We start from the raw sequence: 20,787 nt of genomic DNA on the forward strand, positions 1-20,787 counted from the left end.
TCTCTGTCTCTCTCTCTCTCTGTCTATGTCTCTGTCTCACTCGCTCTCTCTCTTTCATTCATTCACTCTCTCTCTCTCTCTCTGTCTGTCTCTCTGTCTCTGTCTCTGTCTCTCTCTCTCTCTCTCTCTCTCTCTCTCTCTCTCTCTCTCTCTCTCTCTCTCTCTGTCTCTCTCTGTCTCTCTCCCCCTCCCTCCCTCCTCCTATCTCTTCCTAATGCTGTCAGGGTTGTCAGTCCTGTGTGGATGTCCTCCCTCCTCCTATCTCTTCCTCATCTCCTAATCTCTTGTGTTGTGTTTTCAGTAAGGAGGAGAAGAGGGCCCTAACATGGAAGATACTACCACAGAAAGCCTGCAAACATCTCCTCAATACCCTGGGTAGTCTGTACCAGCAGCTAACTGAAGGTGAGCCTGGAAACTGATAACCTTTTGGTTCATTTTTGCGCAAGTCTCCCATTTGACTTCATCAAGCAATGTACGCGGGAGTCCGCATTGCGTGCTCTGATTCGGCCCATTGTAAATTAGACAGTGTTTCAACTTACATACAGTGCATTCGGAAAGTATTCAGACCCCTTGACTTTTTCCACATTTTGTTATGTTACAGCGTTATTATTAAATTGATTAAATAATTTCCCCCCCTCATCAATCTACACACAATACCCTATAATGACAAAGCAAAAACAGGTTTTTAGAAATGTTTGCAAATGTATTAAAAATAAATAACAGAAATACCATATTTACATAAGTATTCATACCCTTTGCTATGAGATTCGAAATTGAGCTCAGGTGCATCCTGTTTCCATTGATCATCCTTGAGATGGTTCTACATCTTAATTGGAGTCCACATGTGGTAAATTCAATTGATTGGACATGATTAGGAAAGGCACACAGCTGTCTATATAAGGTCCCACAGTTGACAGTGCATGTCAGAGCAAAAACCAAGCCATGAGGTCGAAGGAATTGTCCGTAGAGCTCAGAGACAGGATTGTGTCGAGGCACAGATCTGGGGAAGGGTAACAAAACATGTCTGTAGCATTGAAGGTCCCAGAGAACACAGTGGCCTCCATCATTCTTAAATGGAAGAAGTTTGGAACCACCAAGACTCTTCCTAGAGCTGGCCTCCCGGCCAAACTGAGCAATCGGGGGAGAAGGGCCTTGGTCAGGGGGGTGACCAAGAACCCGATGGTCACTCTGACAGAGCTCCAGAGTTCCTCTGTGGAGATGGGAGAACCTTCCAGAAGGACAACCATCTCTGCAGCACTCCACCAATCAGGTATTTATGGTAGAGTGGCCAGACGGAAGCCACTCCTCAGTAAAAGGCACGTGACAGCCCGCTTGGAGTTTTCCAAAAGGCATCTAAAGGACTCTCAGACCATGAGAAACAAGATTATCTGGTCTGATGAAACCAAGATTGAACTCTTTGGCCTGAATGCCAAGCGTCACGTCTGGAGGAAACCTGGCACCATCCCTACGGTGAAGCATGGTGGTGGCAGCATCATGCTGTGGAGATGTTTTTCAGCTGCAGGGACTGGGAGACTAGTCAGGATCGAGGGAAAGATGACCGGAGCAAGGTACAGAGAGATCCTTGATGAAAACCTGCTCCAGAGCGCTAAGGACCTCAGACTGGGGCGAAGGTTCACCTTCCAACAGGACAACGACCCTAAGCACACAGCCAAGGCAACGCAGGAGTGGCTTCGGGACAAGTCTCTGCATGTCCTTGAGTGGCCCAGTCAGAGCCCGGACTCAAACCCGATCGAACATCTCTGGAGAGACCTGAAAATAGCTGTGCAGCAACACTCCCCATCCAACCTGACAGAGCTTGAGAGGATCTGCAGAGAAGAATGGGAGAAACTCCCCAAATACAGGTGTGCCAAGCTTGTAGCGTCATACCCAAGAAGACTAGAGGCTGTAATCGCTGCCAAAGGTGCTTGAACAAAGTACTGAGTAAAGGGTCTGAATACTTATGTCAATGTGATATTTCAGTTTTTTATTTTTAATACATTTGCAAAAATGTCAAAAAAACGGTTTTTGCTTTGTCATTATGGGGTATTGTGTGTAGATTGATGAGGGGGGAAAAAACTATTTAATCCATTTTAGAATAAGGCTGTAACGTAACAAAATGTGGATAGAGTCAAGGGGTCTGAATACTTTCCGAATGCACTGTAGCAGTGGATATACAGTACTTCTCATCAATCAGTCCTCTTCTATAATTTTAATTCAGTATCTTTTACTTAAGATAGTAATACACTTAACACAAATGTTGTGCAAGTCTCCCTTTGACATCAATGAAGGATTTAGGGGAGATTCCAAGGTGCACGTGCTTATCTCAAACCATCTGTAAATTAGAAAGTGTTGCATCTTACATTCCAGAGGACAGCTCAATCATCTCTGTTTTATTACCCTCTACAGGTCGTAAATTAGACACACATTAGAGACGGAAAAGCTTGAAGTGATGTTTTCTTTCAAGTCTTATCAGAAGTCTGATGTAGTATAGGTCCGGGGATGTGAAGGTGCTAAACATTGGTATTTATCATCTCATAAGACAATTGTTACCTAACCAAAGACAATGCAAACCATCAAATATAAAAATGCTGACTAAGAAACACTACATAAAAGCAGAATGTATTTCCGGTCCTATTGTCCAACATCTTAGGGGCTTGTGTCTGAGGTTAGTTGGTAAACACCTGTTTCTCTTTGGTGTTGTCCAGGTGGCCAAGTCAGCGGTGAGGACGCTCCGATGGAGCCCACAGCGAGTGACCCGGCGAGCGGAGGGAAGAGCCTCCAAACTCTGGAGATGGAGATCCAGGAAGCCTTCCTTAGGTTCATGGCGGCCATATTGAAAGGGTACCGCTCTTACCTCCTCCCCATCACACAGGCCCCCTCCGAAAGGACCACGGACGCAAGCTCGCTGTTCGACTTGCAAGGTTAGTACAGGCCGTGTGTTTACCTCTGATTATGTTTCTTACCATTCCTACCTCCTCCAGGCCCCGTTGGAGAATATCCAGCCACACTTGGAGTACAGTTGAAGTAGATTTCAGATATGCTTCTCGTAATCTACGAGGGCTTGGGGGTGGGGGGCTTGTGGGTGGAGAATGGAATTATTTAATTTTTCTGGGGGGGGGGACTGTGGGAGGCGGGTTCTCGGATGGTTGAGGGGCAGCTCTTGGGGAACTGTGGGGGGGGCGGATCTTGGAGGGCTGGTGGCCTGGCGATTGGGAGCTTGGGCCCGTGGCTGATGGGTCGCTGGTTCGGGTCCCCGTTTTTGACCTTGTGGGAGATCTGTCGACGTGCCCTTGTGCAGGGCGTTGACCCTGGTTGCTTCTGTGGGTCGCTCTGGATGGGAGTCTGTTAGATGACTGGTGTGATGTAGATGTTGAGCGGCTTCACTGCAAGTAGACGGTTATGGTTCTCATATGGTTTTAATGTTCTGCTGGGTTCTTGAAGCGCCGGGACGGTTACCACTAGAAGTTCTACTGTATAGTTTATGGTTCTAATATGTTTCTAATATGGTTCTAATAGGGTTATCATATGTTCTAATATGTTCTAATATGGTTGTCATATGGTTCTCATATGGTTAATATTTGTATTTGTATTTAATATGGATCTCCATTAGTTGTTGCCAAGGCAGCAGCTACTCTTCCTGGGGTCCAGCAACATTAAGGCAGTTATACAACATTACAATACATTCACAACATATTTCACAACAAATTAAGTGTGTGCCATCAGGCCACTACTCTACTACCACATATCTACAACACAAAATCCAGACCTCTGGTGGCATGTCTTGTGGGGGTATGCATGGGTGTCCGAGCTGTGTGCCAGTAGTTCAAACAGACAGCTCGGTGCATTCAACATGTCAATACCTCTCACCAACACAAGCAGTGATGAAGTCAATCTCTCCTCCACTTTGAGCCAGGAGAGATTGACATGTATATTATTAATGTTAGCTCTCTGTGTACATCCAAGGGCCAGCCGTGCTGCCCTGTTCTGAGCCAATTGTCCCTCTTTGTGGCACCTGACCACATGACTGAACAGTAGTCCAAGTGCGACAAAACTAGGGCCTGTAGGACCTGCCTTGTTGATAATGCTGTTAAGAAGGCTGAGCAGCTCTTTGTTATGGACAGACTTCACCCCATTTTAGCTACTGTTGTATCAATATGTATTGACCATGACAGTTTACAATCCAGGGTTACTCCAAGCAGTTTAGTCACCTCAACTTACTCAATTTCCACATTATTAATTACAAGATTTAGATGAGGTTTAGGGTTTACTGAATGATTAGTCCCAAATACAATGCTTTTAGTTTTTGAAATATTTAGGACTAACTTATTCCTTGCCACCCATTCTGAAACTAACTGCAGCTCTTTGTTAAGTGTTGCAGTCATTTCAGTCGCTGTGGTAGCTGACGTGTATAGTGTTCAGTCATCCGCATACATAGACAAACTGGCTTTACTCAAAGCCAGTGGCATGTCATTAGTAAAGATTGAAAAAAGTTAGGGGCCTAGACAGCTGCCCTGGGGAATTCCTGATTCTACCTGGATTATGTTGGAGAGGCTTCCATTAAAGAACACCCTCTGTGTTCTGTTAGACAGGTAACTCTTTATACACAATATAGCAGGGGGTGTAAAGCCATAACACATAGGTTTTTCCAGCAACAGACTATGATCGATAATGTCAAAAGCCGCACTGGTCTAACAAAACAGCCCCCACAATCTTTTTATCATCAATTTCTCTCAGCCAATCATCAGTCATTTGTGCTTGTTGAATAAAATAAAATAAAATAAAATGTTATTTGCCAGAGGTCACATGCGCCGAATACAACAGGTGTAGACATTACAGTGAAAATGCTTACTTACAAGCCCTTAACCAACAATGCAGTTAAAAAAAATAAATAAAAAAAAGTGTTAAGTAAAAAATTGATAAAGAGATTAAAGATTAAAGAGCAGCAGTAAAATAAAATAACAGTAGGGAGGCTACAGTTGAAGTCAGAAGTTTACATACACTTAGGTCGGATTCATTAAAACTCGTTTTTCAACCTCTCCACACATTTCTTGTTAACAAACTATAGTTTTAGCAAGTCGTTTAGGACATCTACTTTGTGCATGACACAAGTAATTTTTCCAACAATTGTTTACAGACAGATTATTTCACTTATAATTCACTGTATCACACTGTCAGAAGTTTACATACAATAAGTTGACTGTGCCTTTAAACAGCTTGGAAAATTCCAGAAAATGATGTCATGGCTTTAGAAGCTTCTGATAGGCTAATTGACATCATTTGAGTCAATTGGAGGTGTACCTGTGGATGTATTTCAAGGCCTACCTTCAAACTCAGTGCCTCTCTGCTTGACATCATGGGAAAATCTAAAGAAATCAGCCAAGGCCTCAGAAAAAAAACTGTAGACCTCCACAAGTCTGGTTCATCCTTGGGAGCAATTTCCAAACGCCTGAAGGTACCACGTTCATCTGTACAAACAATAGGACGCAAGTATAAACACCATGGGACCACGCAGCCGTCGTACCGCTCAGGAAGGAGACGCGTTCTGTCTCCTAGAGATGAACGTACTTTGGTGCAAAAAGTGCAAATCAATCCCAGAACAACAGCAAAGGACCTTGTGAAGATGCTGGAGGAAACAGGTACAAAAATATCTATATCCACAGTAAAACGAGTCCTATATCGACATAACCTGAAAGGCCGCTCAGCAAGGAAGAAGCCACTGCTCCAAAACCGCCATAAAAAAGCCAGACTACGTTTTGCAACTGCACATGGGGACAAAGATCGTACTTTTTGGAGAGATGTCCTCTGGTCTGATGAAACAAAAATAGAACTGTTTGGCCATAATGACCATCGTTATGTTTGGAGGAAAAAGGGGGTACTTGCAAGCCGAAGAACACCATCCCAACCGTGAAGCACAGGGTGGCAGCATCATGCTGTGGGGGTGCTTTGCTGCAGGAGGGACTGGTGCACTTCACAAAATAGATGGCATCATGAGGAAGGAAAATTAGGTGGATAAATTGAAGCAACATCTCAAGACATCAGTCAGGAAGTTAAAGCTTGGTCGCAAAAGGGTCTTCCAAATGGACAATGACCCCAAGCATACTTCCAAAGTTGTGGCAAAATGGCTTAAGGACAACAAAGTCAAGGTATTGGAGTGGCCATCACAAAGCCCTGACATCAATCCTGTAGAACATTTGTGGGCAGAACTGAAAAAGCGTGTGCGAGCAAGGAGGCCTACAAATCTGACTCAGTTACACCAGCTCTGTCAGGAGGAATGGGCCAAAATTCACCCAACTTATTGTGGGAAGCTTGTGGAAGGCTACCCGAAACGTTTGACCCAAGTTAAACAATTTAAAGGCAATGCTACCAAATACTAATTGAGTGTATTTAAACTTCTGACCCACTGGGAATGTGATGAAAGAAATAAAAGCTGATATAAATAATTCTCTCTACAATTATTCAGACATTTCACATTCTTAAAATAAAATGGTGATCCTAACTGACATAAGAAATATAATTTTTACAAGGATTAAATGTCAGGAATTGTGAAAAAAACTGAGTTTAAATGTATTTGGCTAAGGTGTATGTAAACATCCAACTTCAACTGTATATACACAAGGTATTTTAAGTAAATATACTTTCCTGCAACCCGCCTCACCCAATGTGGAACGGATTCTATTATTTCTTTATTTTTATCAAGAACCTACGGCTGAAACTAGCCAGCTAGCCAGCTAACTAGCTACTTGCTATTAGCCACCGTTAGCGGTCTTCACCACTGTCCGTGGCCTGCACTACCTACCAGCCAGCTCTAGCCTGGACAATTATCGGCCAGTCTGCACAGCGTGCTATCGACTCAGAGCATAACTGGACCTTAACACCGGACAATCAAAACTAGCTAGCTGCAACCGAATGGCTGTTGTTGGCTAATCACCACTGTCCCGACGTACCAGTTAGCCTTGAGCTAGCCTCGAGCCAGGCCCATCTCCTGGCTATCTACCTCTCTGTCAACTGGACGGGACCTCCTAGTGTCGACACGGAGCCCCGCCGATCCATCACGACTGGTCTGCCGACGTAATCGTCTGATGTGGTTTCAACAGGCTTCCCGTTGTGACGACCATGAAGATCCATCTGCTAGCCCCGGCCCCTACTCGCCTGTGCTTTAGCAGCCTACAAACTGCTCCCGGACTTACTTAGTGCTGTTCACTGTTCCTTTACACGGTACCCCATCCTGTTGATCTGTTTAGCCTCAGCCCAAACATTCGTTGCCATTACCAGTTGTTGTCTTAGCCCTCTCGAATAACACCTGTGATTGCGTTATGCCTCTCTCCCATGTCAATATGCCTAAGTCCCTCTCAAACTGCCTAAAATAGTTCCTTTGTTCCACCCCCCATACACGCGGAGACCGGCTCAATCGGTACCTCCAGTGATGCTATCTCTTTCATGGAATGGACTGGCTAGGGTGAGACAGGGAGAGGAAGTGAGTGGCAGCAATAGATAAAAGTTGGATTATATAAATTGATGAGGAATTCAGCACGTTCGTTCGTTCATTATATGATCCAGTACTGAAATAAATGTAAATACAATTTCCAGCTGAGTGTCGACTACTCTCTCTTACATCCTGAACTTCTTCATACCAGAAACTCATCATAACAGGAAGGCCACCAAAAATTCAGAAATTTCCATCCCGAACTACAACATTTTCCATCTAGATATAACTGCCAAAGGGGGCGGAGTTGCAATCTACTGCAGAGCTCTATCATACTATCCAGGTCTGTGCCCAAACAGTTTGAGCTTCTACTTCTAAAAATCCACCTTTCCAGAAATAAGTCTCTCACTGTTGCCGCTTGCTACAGACCCCCCTCAGCCCCCAGTTGTGCCCTGGACACCATATGTGAATTGCTTGCTCCCCATCTATCCATAGAGTTCGTACTGCTTGGTGACCGAAACTGTGATATGTTTAACACCCCGGTCGTCCTACAATCTAAACTAGATGCCCTCAATCTCACACAAATTATAAAGGAACCTACCAGGTACAACCCTAAATCTGTAAACATGGGCACCCTCATAGATATCATCCTGACTAATTGACCCTCTAAATACACCTCCGCTGTCTTCAACCAGGATCTCACCAATCACTGCCTCATTGCCTGCGTCCGTAATGGGTCCGCGGTCAAACGACCACCCCTCATCACTGTCAAACGCTCCCTAAAACACTTCAGCGAGCAGGCCTTTCTAATTGACCTGGCCTGGGTATCCTGGATGGATATTGACCTCATTCCGTCAGTAGAGGATGCCTGGATGTTCTTCAAAAGTGCGTTCCTCTCCATCTTAAATAAGCATGCCCCTTTCAAAAAATTCAGAACTAAGAACAGATATAGCCCCTGGTTCACCCCAGACTTGACTGCCCTTGACCAGCACAAAAACATCCTGTGGCATACTGCATTAGCATCGAACAGCCCCCGCGATATGCACCTGTTCAGGGAAGTCAGGAACTAATATACACAATCAGTTAGGAAAGCAAAGGCTAGCTTTTTCAAACAGAAATTTGCATCCTGTAGCACTAACTCCAAAAAGTTTTGGGATCCTGTAAAGTCCATGGAGAATAAGAGCACCTCCTCCCAGCTACCCATTGCACTGAGGCTAGGAAACACTGTCACCACCGATAAATCTACGATAATTGAAGACTATGCATAAATAATAAACAGAGTAGCAGCAGCGTAAAAGAGGGGGATGGGCTGGGGTGCGGGGGCAGTGCAAATAGTCCGGGTATCCATGATTAGCTGTTCAGGAATATTATGGCTTGGGGGTAGAAGCTGTTAAGAAGCCTTTTGGACCTAGACTTGGCGCTCTGGTGATGCAACCAGTCAGGATGCTCTCGATGGTGCAGCTGTAGAACTTTATGAGGATCTGAGGACCCATGCCAAATCTTTTCAGTCTCCTGAGGGGGAATAGGCTTTGTCGTGCCCTCTTCACCACTGTCTTGGTGTGTTTGGACCATGATAGTTTGTTGGTGATGTGGACACCAAGGAACTTGAAGCTCTCAACCTGTTCCACTACAGCCCCGTCAATGAGAATGGGGGCATGCTCAGTCCTCTTTTATTTCCTGTAGTCCACAATCATTTAGTCTGTGTTTAGTCCCAGGGTCCTTAGCTTAGTGATGAGCTTTGAGGGCACTATGGTGTTGAATGCTGAGCTGTAGTCAATGAATAACATTCTCATGTAGGTGTTCCTCTTGTCCAGGTCGGAAAGGGCAGTGTGGAGTGCAACAGAGATTGCATCATGTGTGGATCTGTTGGGGCGGTATGCAAATTGGAGTGGGTCTAGGGTTTCTGGGATAATGGCGTTGATGTGAGCCATGACCAGCCTTTCAAAGCATTTCATGGCTACAGATGTGAGTGCTATGGGTCGGTAGTCATTTAGGCAGGTTATCTTAGTGTCCTTGGGCACAGGGACTATGGTGGTCTGCTTGAAACATGTTGGTATTACAGACTCAGTCAGGGACATGTTGAAAATGTCAGTGAAGACACTTGCCAGTTGGTCAGCACATGCTCGGAGTACACGTCCTGGTAATCCGTCTGGCCCTGCGGCCTTGTGAATGTTGACCTACTTAAAAGTCTTACTCACATCGGCTACGGAGAGCGTGATCACACAGTCATCCGGAACAGCTGATGCTCTCATGCTTGCTTCAGTGTTGCCTGCCTCGAAGCGAGCATAGAATTGATTTAGCTCGTCTGGTAGGCTTGTGTCACTGGGCAGCTCGCGGCTGTGCTTCCCTTTGTAGTCTGTAACAGTTGTCAAGCCCTGCCACATCCGACGAGCGTCAGAGCCGGTGTAGTACGATTCAATCTTAGTCCTGTATTGACTCTTTTCCTGTTTGATGGTTCGTCGGAGGGCATAGTGAGATTACTTATAAGCGTCCGGGTTAGAGTCCTGCTCCTTGAAAGCGGCAGCTCTACCCTTTAGCTCAGTGCAGATGTTGCCTGTAATCCATGGCTTCTGGTTGGGGTATGTACGTACGGTTAATGTGGGGACGACGTCATCAATGTACTTATTGATGAAGCTAGTGACTGATGTGGTGTATTCCTGAATGCTATCGGAAGAATCCCGGAACATATTCCAGTCTGTGCTAGCAAAACAGTCCTGTAGCTTAGCATCTGCGTCATCTGACCACTTTTTTATTGACCGAGTCACTGGTGCTTCCTGCTTTAGTTTTTGCTTATAAGCAGAAATCAGGAGGATGGAGTTATGGTCAGATTTGCCAAATGGAAGGCGAGGGAGAGCTTTTACACGTCTCTGTGTGTGGAGTAAAGGTGGTCTAGAGTTTTTTTTCCCTCTGGTTGCACATTTAACATGCTGGTAGAAATTAGGTAGAACGGATTTAAGTTTCCCTGTATTAAAGTCCCCGGCCACTAGGAGCGCTGCCTCTGGATGAGCGTTCTCCTGTTTACTTATGGCCTTATACAGCTCATTCAGTGCAATCTTAGTGCCAGCATCGGTTTGTGGTGGTAAATAGACAGCTATGAAAAATATAGATGAAAACTATCTTGGTAGATAGTGTGGTCTACAGCTTATCATGAGATACTCTACCTCAGGCGAGCAAAACCTTGAGACTTCCTTAGTATTAGATTTTATGCACCAGCTGTTGTTTACAAATATACACAGACCGCCACCCCTTGTCTTACCGGAGTCAGCCGTTCTATCCTGCCGATGTAGCGTATAGCCCGCTAGCTGTATGTTGTCCATGTCGTCGTTCAGCCACGACTCGGTGAAACATAAGATATTACAGGTTTTAATGTCCCGTTGGTAGGATAACCGTAATCTTAGGTCATCCAATTTATTTTCCAATGATTGAAGATTGGCTAATAGGATTGATGGGAGCGGCAGTTTACTCGCTCGCCGTCGGATCCTTACAAGGCACCCCGACCTACGTCCACGATATCTCCGTCTCTTCCTCATGCGAATGACGGAGATTTGGGCCTTGTCGGGTGTCTCTAGGATATCCTTCGCATCCGACTTGTTGAAGCTCTTGACCCTGTGCAAGTTCCTTGGTGTCCACATCACCAACAAGCGCCATGCTCTACCAATTGAGCTTTGTTTCCAGAAGATATCAAAATTGTCAATAAATGTTACACCCACAGAGCTGCAATAGTCTCGTAGCCAGTTATGGAGGGCTAAAAGTCTGCTGAACCGTTCAATGCCACGATTTAGGGAGGGCCAGATATTATGGGGCGTTTGATGGTGTCAAGTAGTGACCCAATCAGTTCTACAAAATCCATCTTCAGCTGTTCTGAGCTGCCCTTCATAATGTCGTTGAATCCCACATGAACTATGATAGACTCAATTTCCTGATGCTGGTTTAAAATGTTTGGGAGCAGCTTATTGATGTCCTGTACTCGTGCTCCTGGATAGCACAGAGTTTTTGCTCCAGGGACTGAGACATTTCTCACCATTGAACTGCCCAATGTAACGGCCGGAGAAGGGAATTGAGAAATCCGCCCATTCCCAACCCTCACACAGTTCGTTGAGCCTTTCACGGGCCAATGAGAAGCAGGATAGCATACGCCCGCTGCTCCCGGCGATAGTTCCAGATCTTTGACAGCAGGCAGAGCCCCGTCAGATCCAGAGAGAGGGAAAGGAGCCGAACTCAACGACGAAGCCGCTGCTGGAGTCAGCGTAGTTGGAGTTAGAACCGCCGTCACAGACACAGGGAGTCCCAGCGATGAAGGTGTCCTCGACAGCAGCTATTTGTAGTTAATAAACCCGATGTGAAACGTCATAACCATAGTATCCTTAACTAGCATTGAAAAAGTCAATCCATTCTTGTCTAATTTCTGAATGATGCTTGTAACGTGGTCAGTAGGCTACAGTAAGCCATGCTTCACAGGGGAGGGGCAGGTAACCTACACACACACACACACTGGTAATGATGTCCTGCTGGCAGGCAAACGCTGGAATACGTTTCTGACTGACAGATATGGTATGGTTGTCATACGGTTCTAGTATGGTTGTCATATGGTTGTCATTTGCTTCTCATATGGGTTTTTATATGGCTCTAATATGGTTCTCATATGGTTCTAATGTTCCGCAGGGTTCTTGAAGAGCCGGGATCGTTCCCACCAGAAGTTCTACTCCCAGATGATCAAGACCCAGATGTTTATCCGGTTCATCGAGGAGTGTTCCTTCGTCAGCGATAAAGACGCCAGTCTGGCCTTCTTCGACGAGTGTGTTGATAAGGTAAGATAATAATGCACTATATTATTCTCAGACTAATATTCTAGCCTGGCTTTCTTGAGCGTGTTGATAAGGTAAGATAATAATGTACTGTATTATTCTCAGACTAATATTCTAGCCTGGCTTTCTTGAGCGTGTTGATAAGGTAAGATAATAATGCACTGTATTATTCTCAGACTAATATTCTAGCCTGGCTTTCTTGAGCATGTCGATAAGGGAAGATAATAATGTACTGTATTATTCTCAGACTAATATTCTAGCCTGGCTTTCTTGAGCGTGTCGATAAGGTAAGACTCCATAGAGAGAAAGATGGACCAGCACACCATAAATCATGTTCAATAATGCATGTACTTCTCTGCATGTATTATTGCATCATTCAATGATTTGTTAGTCTTCATGTACTGTATTTCCAAACATGTATTTTGTAGAAAGAGTCATTCACAGGACACAGTTTATGGATTTGAAATTGTAAGTGGTCCTTAAATTAAGCTAAGTTCGTCACGGTCATCTGAGTTGTTTGTGAGATTCAGTATCTCATCTAGAATGTATTCATAATGTATTATTATCCAGGGCGTTTGGCTAAACTAACACTCAGGAAACTGTAGAACTAACTGCAACCAGCAGAAAGCTAGTCCCTTTAGGCTATACTCATCCTACTGTTCTCTAATCAATCCTTCATCTCTTTCTTTCCTTTTCCCACTGCCTTGTGCATTTCCTCTACACTCTCCTGCCTGTCTACCTGCCTGTCTACCTGTCTGCCTGTCTACCTACCTGCCTGCCTGTCTACCTGCCTGTCTGCCTGCCTGTCTACCTGCCTGTCTACCTGTCTGCCTGTCTACCTACCTACCTGCCTGTCTACCTGCCTGCCTGTCTACCTGCCTGTCTGCCTGCCTGTCTACCTGCCTGTCTACCTGCCTGCCTGTCTACCTGCCTGTCTACCTGTCTGCCTGTCTACCTACCTACCTGCCTGTCTACCTGCCTGCCTGTCTACCTGCCTGTCTGCCTGTCTGTCTGCCTGCCTGTCTACCTGTCTGCCTGTCTACCTACCTACCTGCCTGTCTACCTGTCTGCCTGTCTACCTGCCTGTCTGCCTGCCTGCCTGTCTACCTGCCTGTCTGCCTGCCTGCCTGTCTACCTGCCTGTCTACCTGCCTGTCTGCCTGCCTGTCTGTCTGCCTGTCTACCTGTCTACCTGCCTTTATACCTGCCTGTCTGCCTGTCTACCTGCCTGTCTACCTGTGTGCCTGCCTGTCTACCTGCCTGTCTGCCTGTCTACCTGCCTGTATACCTGCCTGTATACCTGCCTGTCTGCCTGTCTACCTGTCTGTCTGTCTACCTGCCTGTCTGCCTGTCTACCTGTCTACCTGCCTTTATACCTGCCTGTCTGCCTGTCTACCTGTCTGTCTGTCTACCTGCCTGTCTGCCTGTCTACCTGCCTGTCTGCCTGTCTACCTGCCTGTCTACCTGTGTGCCTGCCTGTCTACCTGCCTGTCTACCTGTCTGTCTGTCTGTCTACCTGTCTGTCTGTCTACCTGCCTGTCTGCCTGTCTACCTGCCTGTCTACCTGCCTGTATACCTGCCTGTCTGCCTGTCTACCTGTCTGTCTGTCTACCTGCCTGTCTGCCTGTCTACCTGTCTACCTGCCTTTATACCTGCCTGTCTGCCTGTCTACCTGTCTGTCTGTCTACCTGCCTGTCTGCCTGTCTACCTGCCTGTCTGCCTGTCTACCTGCCTGTCTGCCTGTCTACCTGCCTGTCTACCTGTGTGCCTGCCTGTCTACCTGCCTGTCTACCTGCCTGTCTGTCTACCTGTCTACCTGCCTGTCTACCTGCCTGTCTACCTGCCTGTCTACCTGCCTGTCTGTCTACCTGTCTGTCTACCTGTCTGTCTACCTGCCTGTCTACCTGTCTGTCTACCTGCCTGTCTACCTGTCTGTCTACCTGTCTGTCTACCTGCCTGTCTACTTGTGATCTTGGGTCTTGCTTGGACAGCTTTACAGCAATGGAAGCAAGGTAAGCTCTCAGACCTTCTTCTTCTTCATTACTTTGTATATTCTTTATGTTTCAATGTTCTAGCTTAGAACATAAGCTAGAACATTCTCCCCAAGCTTCTTCTTTCTCCCTGGGTTGTGACTCAGCTGTAGTGCTGGGTATGGATGAAGGATGTGGTGCTACTGTATGAATAAACCATAGAGAGACAGTGGAGAACAGAAGTTGAGAGAGAAAGAGAGACAGAGAGAGAAAGAGAGAGAGAGAGAGAGAGAGAGAGAGAGAGAGAGAGAGTGAAAGAGAGACAGACAGAGATAAAGGGAGAGATAGACAGTGGAGTAGAGAGAGAGAGAAAGAGAGAGGAAATAGAGAAAGTGGAGTAGAGTGAGAGAGAAGAGAGAGAGAGCGATAGAGAGAGATAGAGAGACAGTGTAGAAGAGAGAGAGAGAAAAATTTTTTAAAAAGAGAGAGAAACGAGTTGAGAGAGAGATAGAGATAGCATGAGAGCTGTGATAACTCCAGTGGGCCTGGATGAACATTAGCTGTCTCGGTGTGTTAGAGATCTAGAGATCTAGCTGTCTCGGTGTGTTAGAGATCTTAACATGCATTACTGAGCATTAGCTATTTTTATACAATGGGTGGGTCTAATCCTGAATGCTGATTGGTTAAAACCGCATTCCAGCCAGTGTCTATTCCACAAGTTACCACCGTGTCACGATCGTCTAACATAGAGGACCAATGCGCAGCGTTGAAGGTGAACATATTTTATTACTATAAATGATCACACGATCAAAAACACAAACGAAAACGTGACGTCTACGGTTTCACACAAACCGAAATGAACAAGAAACCACAAACACAACGTGAAAGACAGATAGTTAAATATGGCTCCCAATCAGAGACAACGAGCCAACAGCTGACACTCGTTACCTCTGATTGGGAGTCACTCAAACAAAGAAATACAATAACCTAGAACCCACAACAAAACATTGAAACTAACACCCTGGCTCAACATACGAGAGTCCCCCGAGCCAGGGCGTGACAGTACCCCCCCCTAAAGGCGCGGACTCCGACCGTGCCAACGAAACACAACAGGGGAGGGACCGGGTGGGCACTCCGCCTAGGCGGCGGATCCGGCTCCAGTGGAACAGGCACGTGCCGTGCCGAACCGACGACGCACACCACTGGCTTGGTGTGGGGAACAGGCACGGGCCGGACAGGGCTGACGAAACGCCCCACAGACTTGGTGCTGGGAGCAGGAGTGGGCCGGACTGGGCTGGCGACGCGCACCACAGACCTGGTGCGGAGAGCAGGAACGGGCAGAGCCGGGCTGACGAGACGCACCACAGACTTGATGCGGGGAGCAGGAACGGGCCGGACCGGGCCGGCGACGCGCACCACAGACCTGGTGCGGAGAGCAGGAACGGGCAGAGCCGGGCTGACGAGACGCACCACAGGCTTGATGCGGGGAGCAGGAATGGGCCGGACTGGGCTGGCGACGCGCACCGCAGGTTCGGTGCGGGGAGCAGGAATAGACCGGACCGTACTGGGGACACACACCACTGGCTCTACACCGGGATCTGGAACGGGCCGGACCGGACTGGCAACACACGCCAGTACCTCTCGCCGTGCCTCCACACCTTCCATCCCCTCTTCTACCAGTGGCCCCCGTAACCCGGCGGCCTTCTCCGGCAACCCACTGGACCGCTCTATCGCGGCCTCCTGCTGGTCCGCCGTCGTGAGCCCCCCCCTAAAAATTTTCGGGCCGTCTCTCCTACCCGTGGACCACGTCTCCATATCCCTCGCCAGCTTCTCGCCCTTCTGCCATAATGTCAAGCCCTTGTCTTCCTCCCTTGGCTTGACCCAGTCCAGGAGGCGAAGGAGATCTGTGAGGGATCTCCCTGGCGATGGCTCCTGAACACGCTGCTTGGTCCCATCTTGGTGGTTTCTTCTGTCACGATCGTCTAACATAGAGGACCAATGCGCAGCGTTGAAGGTGAACATATTTTATTACTATAAATGATCACACGATCAAAAACACAAACGAAAACGTGACGTCTACGGTTTCACACAAACCGAAATGAACAAGAAACCACAAACACAACGTGAAAGACAGATAGTTAAATATGGCTCCCAATCAGAGACAACGAGCCAACAGCTGACACTTGTTACCTCTGATTGGGAGTCACTCAAACAAAGAAATACAATAACCTAGAACCCACAGCAAAACATAGAAACTAACACCCTGGCTCAACATACGAGAGTCCCCCGAGCCAGGGCGTGACACACCGGCTAAATCTATGACGTTAAAATGCCTATTTAATCCGTTCCATCTGAATCTGCAATCCACTGTCTCATCAGCCCAGCCAGGCAATTTATGAACTTGATGTCCACTATGAAAAGCATCTATATATTATCGCACATTTCTTTTAGACTAACATTTAGTTTTCAACAGTGGAGATTTGTATAAACCTTGCTGTCTGTCTCTCCAACATTTGAAACATTGTTTCAACCTCCAGCTGTCCCATAGTAATGAATGTGTCGGGAGTCGGGACGAGACAGACAGACAGACAGGCAGCCAGACAGGCAGCCAGACAGACAGGCAGCCAGACAGACAGACAGACAGACAGACAGACAGACAGGCAGCCAGACAGACAGACAGACAGACAGACAGACAGACAGACAGGCAGGCAGGCAGGCAGACAGACAGACAGACAGACAGACAGACAGACAGACAGACAGACAGACAGACAGACAGACAGACAGACAGGCAGGCAGACAGGCAGGCAGAGTTTCTCAGCCAGTCAAAATCATGAATCTGTTTTTTTTATGGATATAAACAGTGCATTCGGAAAGTATTCAGACCCCTTGACTTTTTCCACATTTTGTTACGTTACAGCCTTATTCTAAAATGTATTACATCGGTTTTTTTACCCCTCAATCTACACACAATACCCCATAATGTCAAAGCAAAAACTGTTTTTTCAAACGGAAATAATTTCATCAATTTTAGAAAAAGGCTGTAATGTAACGAAATGTGGAAAAGGGAAGGGGTCTGAATACTTTCCGAATGCACTGTACAAAGAAATGGCCATTGAAAAAAGGTCAAACAAAACAAAGTGCAGCCAGTTTGCAGTCTTTCCAGCTTCAGTGTTTGAAGTGGTTGTGTTAGCTGTGTTGTTGGCTAGCTCCTCTGAACAACAGTGCCCTGACGAGAGAGCACATTTTCTACACCAGGCGAAATCACGCCTCATTAGCTCATTCTTATGTATGTATCCAAATAAATGTCACTAAAAAACAGCTTAAACAAATGCAAATGCAGCTACTTTGCTGTTATTCTTGCTGCACTTTTTGACGTGACTGTAAGTTAGCTGTAGTTGGAAAGCAAGGGATAAGAACGTTGCCAGCCAGTATGGCAATGGAACATCTAGAACGAACGACTGGGTCACGTCCATAGATACAGAACAAAAAGACTGAACCGATAGAACGACCAGCCGGCTTGGGTAGCAACCCTAGATTTGTGTCGGGACTATATCTTGTGGAAGGATGAAATAGTATGAATAAATTATTAACAATAACGCTTGTAATGAAAAGATGTAAATCATTATTTGAATATGTTGGTAACCCGTTGTATAAAAGTGAAAATGCCCTCAAAGCCGGTATTTGGAGGAGATTTGGGCACGGGTGTTGCAAACACAGGCTTTGTGGGCATTATCACTTAATTGTGTGTTAGAGATCTCCATTAGCTGCCTCTCTGTGTGTTAGCGATCTCCATTAGCTGCCTCTGTGTGTTAGAGATCTCCATTAGCTGCCTCTGTGTGTTAGCGATCTCCATTAGCTGCCTCTGTGTGTTAGCGATCTCCATTAGCTGCCTCTGTGTGTTAGAGATCTCCATTAGATTTCTCTGTGTGTTAGCGATCTCCATTAGCTGTCTCTGTGTGTTAGTGATCTCCATTAGCTGCCTCTCTGTGTTAGAGATCTCCATTAGCTGTCTCTGTGTGTTAGCGATCTCCATTAGCTGTCTCTGTGTGTTAGCGATCTCCATTAGCTGCCTCTGTGTGTTAGAGATCTCCATTAGCTGCCTCTGTGTGTTAGCGATCTCCATTAGCTGCCTCTGTGTGTTAGAGATCTCCATTAGCTGCCTCTGTGTGTTAGCGATCTCCATTAGCTGTCTCTGTGTGTTAGCGATCTCCATTAGCTGTCTCTGTGTGTTAGCGATCTCCATTAGCTGTCTCTGTGTGTTAGCGATCTCCATTAGCTGTCTCTGTGTGTTAGCGATCTCCATTAGCTACCTCTGTGTGTTAGCGATCTCCATTAGCTGTCTCTGTGTGTTAGAGATCTCCATTAGCTGTCTCTGTGTGTTAGCGATCTCCATTAGCTGTCTCTGTGTGTTAGCGATCTCCATTAGCTGTCTCTGTGTGTTAGCGATCTCCATTAGCTGCCTCTGTGTGTTAGAGATCTGCATTAGATTTCTCTGTGTGTTAGCGATCTCCATTAGCTGTCTCTGTGTGTTAGAGATCTCCATTAGCTGCCTCTCTGTGTTAGAGATCTCCATTAGCTGTCTCTGTGTGTTAGCGATCTCCATTAGCTGTCTCTGTGTGTTAGCGATCTCCATTAGCTGCCTCTCTGTGTTAGAGATCTGCATTAGATTTCTCTGTGTGTTAGCGATCTCCATTAGCTGTCTCTGTGTGTTAGAGATCTCCATTAGCTGCCTCTCTGTGTTAGAGATCTCCATTAGCTGTCTCTGTGTGTTAGCGATCTCCATTAGCTGTCTCTGTGTGTTAGCGATCTCCATTAGCTGCCTCTGTGTGTTAGAGATCTCCATTAGCTGTCTCTGTGTGTTAGCGATCTCCATTAGCTGCCTCTGTGTGTTAGCGATCTCCATTAGCTGCCTCTGTGTGTTAGAGATCTTAACATCCATTACTGAGCATTAGCTGTCACTGGCCCCGTTTATACCTGGTGCTAACATGGCTCCTTTGTCCTGATCTAGTCTACATTCTGATTGTGCCCACATTCTGTCCACTGTGTCTGCATTGTGACCAGATGTCCTGGTCCCTTCCTTTATGCAAATTATTTGACAGCTATCCTAGCAAAATAATATTTATTTATCCTAAGACACATATTGATGTACTCAGTCAACGGTGCCACCTGTCAATGATTTTAGAGTACGGAGTAATGATGATTTCATACTAGATACTGTCGCTATCTAGTAAACTTGCTAGCTACTTCAGTGGATGTTGAACACATTTCTACCTGCAAATGAACGCATTTCTCGTGGTAAATGTGTTAACTTATAGCCATGGTATAAAAGGGATAATCAGCTCGGGGCTCTATGCGTTCTCTGGAAGATAATGCAACTCCATGGAAGGTCAGTTCCCCTCTGCTAGCGCGTCGTGGGAACACACCTTCCACTCGTTCATTATCTTCCAGAGAAGGCATAGAGCCCCTCGTTGATCATCCCTTACTTATTGAACCCATGCAGCACCATTTAGAGAACAGCTTAGAGAGGCTTAGCATAACGGTGCAGACTCAGTACAGCACACACACACACACACACACACACACACACACACACACACACACACACACACACACACAGACACACACACACACACACACACACACACAGACACACACACACACACACACAGACACACACACACACACACACACACACACACACACACACACACACACACAGACACACAGACACACACACACACACACACACACACACACACACACACACACACACACACACACACACACACACAGACACACACAGACACAGACACACACACACACACACACACACACAGACACACACACACACAAACAGACACACACACACACAGACACACACACACACACACACACACACACACACACACAGACACACAGACACACACAGACACACACACAGACACACACACACACACACACACACACACACACACACACAGACACACACACACACACACACAGACACACACACACACACAGACACACACACACACACAGACACACACACACACACACACACACAGAGCAGTCTGTCTCACATAATATACCAAAAATGGACCAAAATGTTATTGTTGTTGCATTGTCCAGAAAGAACCTGCAAGTAAGCAAACTGTGATACCCCAAAAGAGGGGTTGATAAGAGTTGCGGATTAGCTGTAGACTGATGGGGCAGGCCTAAACAACTCCCTCTAAACAGCTCCCTCTAAACAGCTCCCTCTGAACAGCTCCCTCTAATTAGCTCCCTCTAAACAGCTCCCTCTAAACAGCTCCCTCTAAACAGCTCCCTCTAAACAGCTCCCTCTAAACAGCTCCCTCTAAACAGCTCCCTCTAAACAGCTCCCTCTAAACAGCTCCCTCTAAACAGCTCCCTCTAAACAGCTCCCTCTAAACAGCTCCCTCTAAACAGCTCCCTCTAAACAGCTCCCTCTAATTAGCTCCCTCTAAACAGCTCCCTCTAATTAGCTCCCTCTAAACAGCTCCCTCTAAACAGCTCCCTCTAAACAGCTCCCTCTAAACAGCTCCTGTTGGGTGGTATGTTTATCAGGTTCA

At 46.4% G+C, this 20,787-nt stretch overlaps 1 protein-coding gene across 1 annotated transcript in view; it reads left to right on the forward strand.

Annotated features, from left to right (window-relative positions):
* The window catches only part of dennd4a (DENN/MADD domain containing 4A), a gene marked incomplete at its 5' end in the record, with an annotated part of 133,672 nt that overhangs the window by 66,024 nt on the left and 46,861 nt on the right, over positions 1 to 20,787 (forward strand). The window contains 4 exons of the mRNA XM_084185653.1: positions 302 to 402; positions 2,706 to 2,921; positions 12,086 to 12,231; positions 14,219 to 14,239. Coding sequence (XP_084041779.1) covers positions 302 to 402; positions 2,706 to 2,921; positions 12,086 to 12,231; positions 14,219 to 14,239 — 484 coding nt within the window. The remainder of the gene's footprint in view (positions 1 to 301; positions 403 to 2,705; positions 2,922 to 12,085; positions 12,232 to 14,218; positions 14,240 to 20,787) is intronic.

The sequence above is a fragment of the Coregonus lavaretus genome (assembly GCF_964263955.1).
Source record: "Coregonus lavaretus genome assembly, chromosome: 21".
NCBI lineage: Eukaryota > Metazoa > Chordata > Actinopteri > Salmoniformes > Salmonidae > Coregonus > Coregonus lavaretus.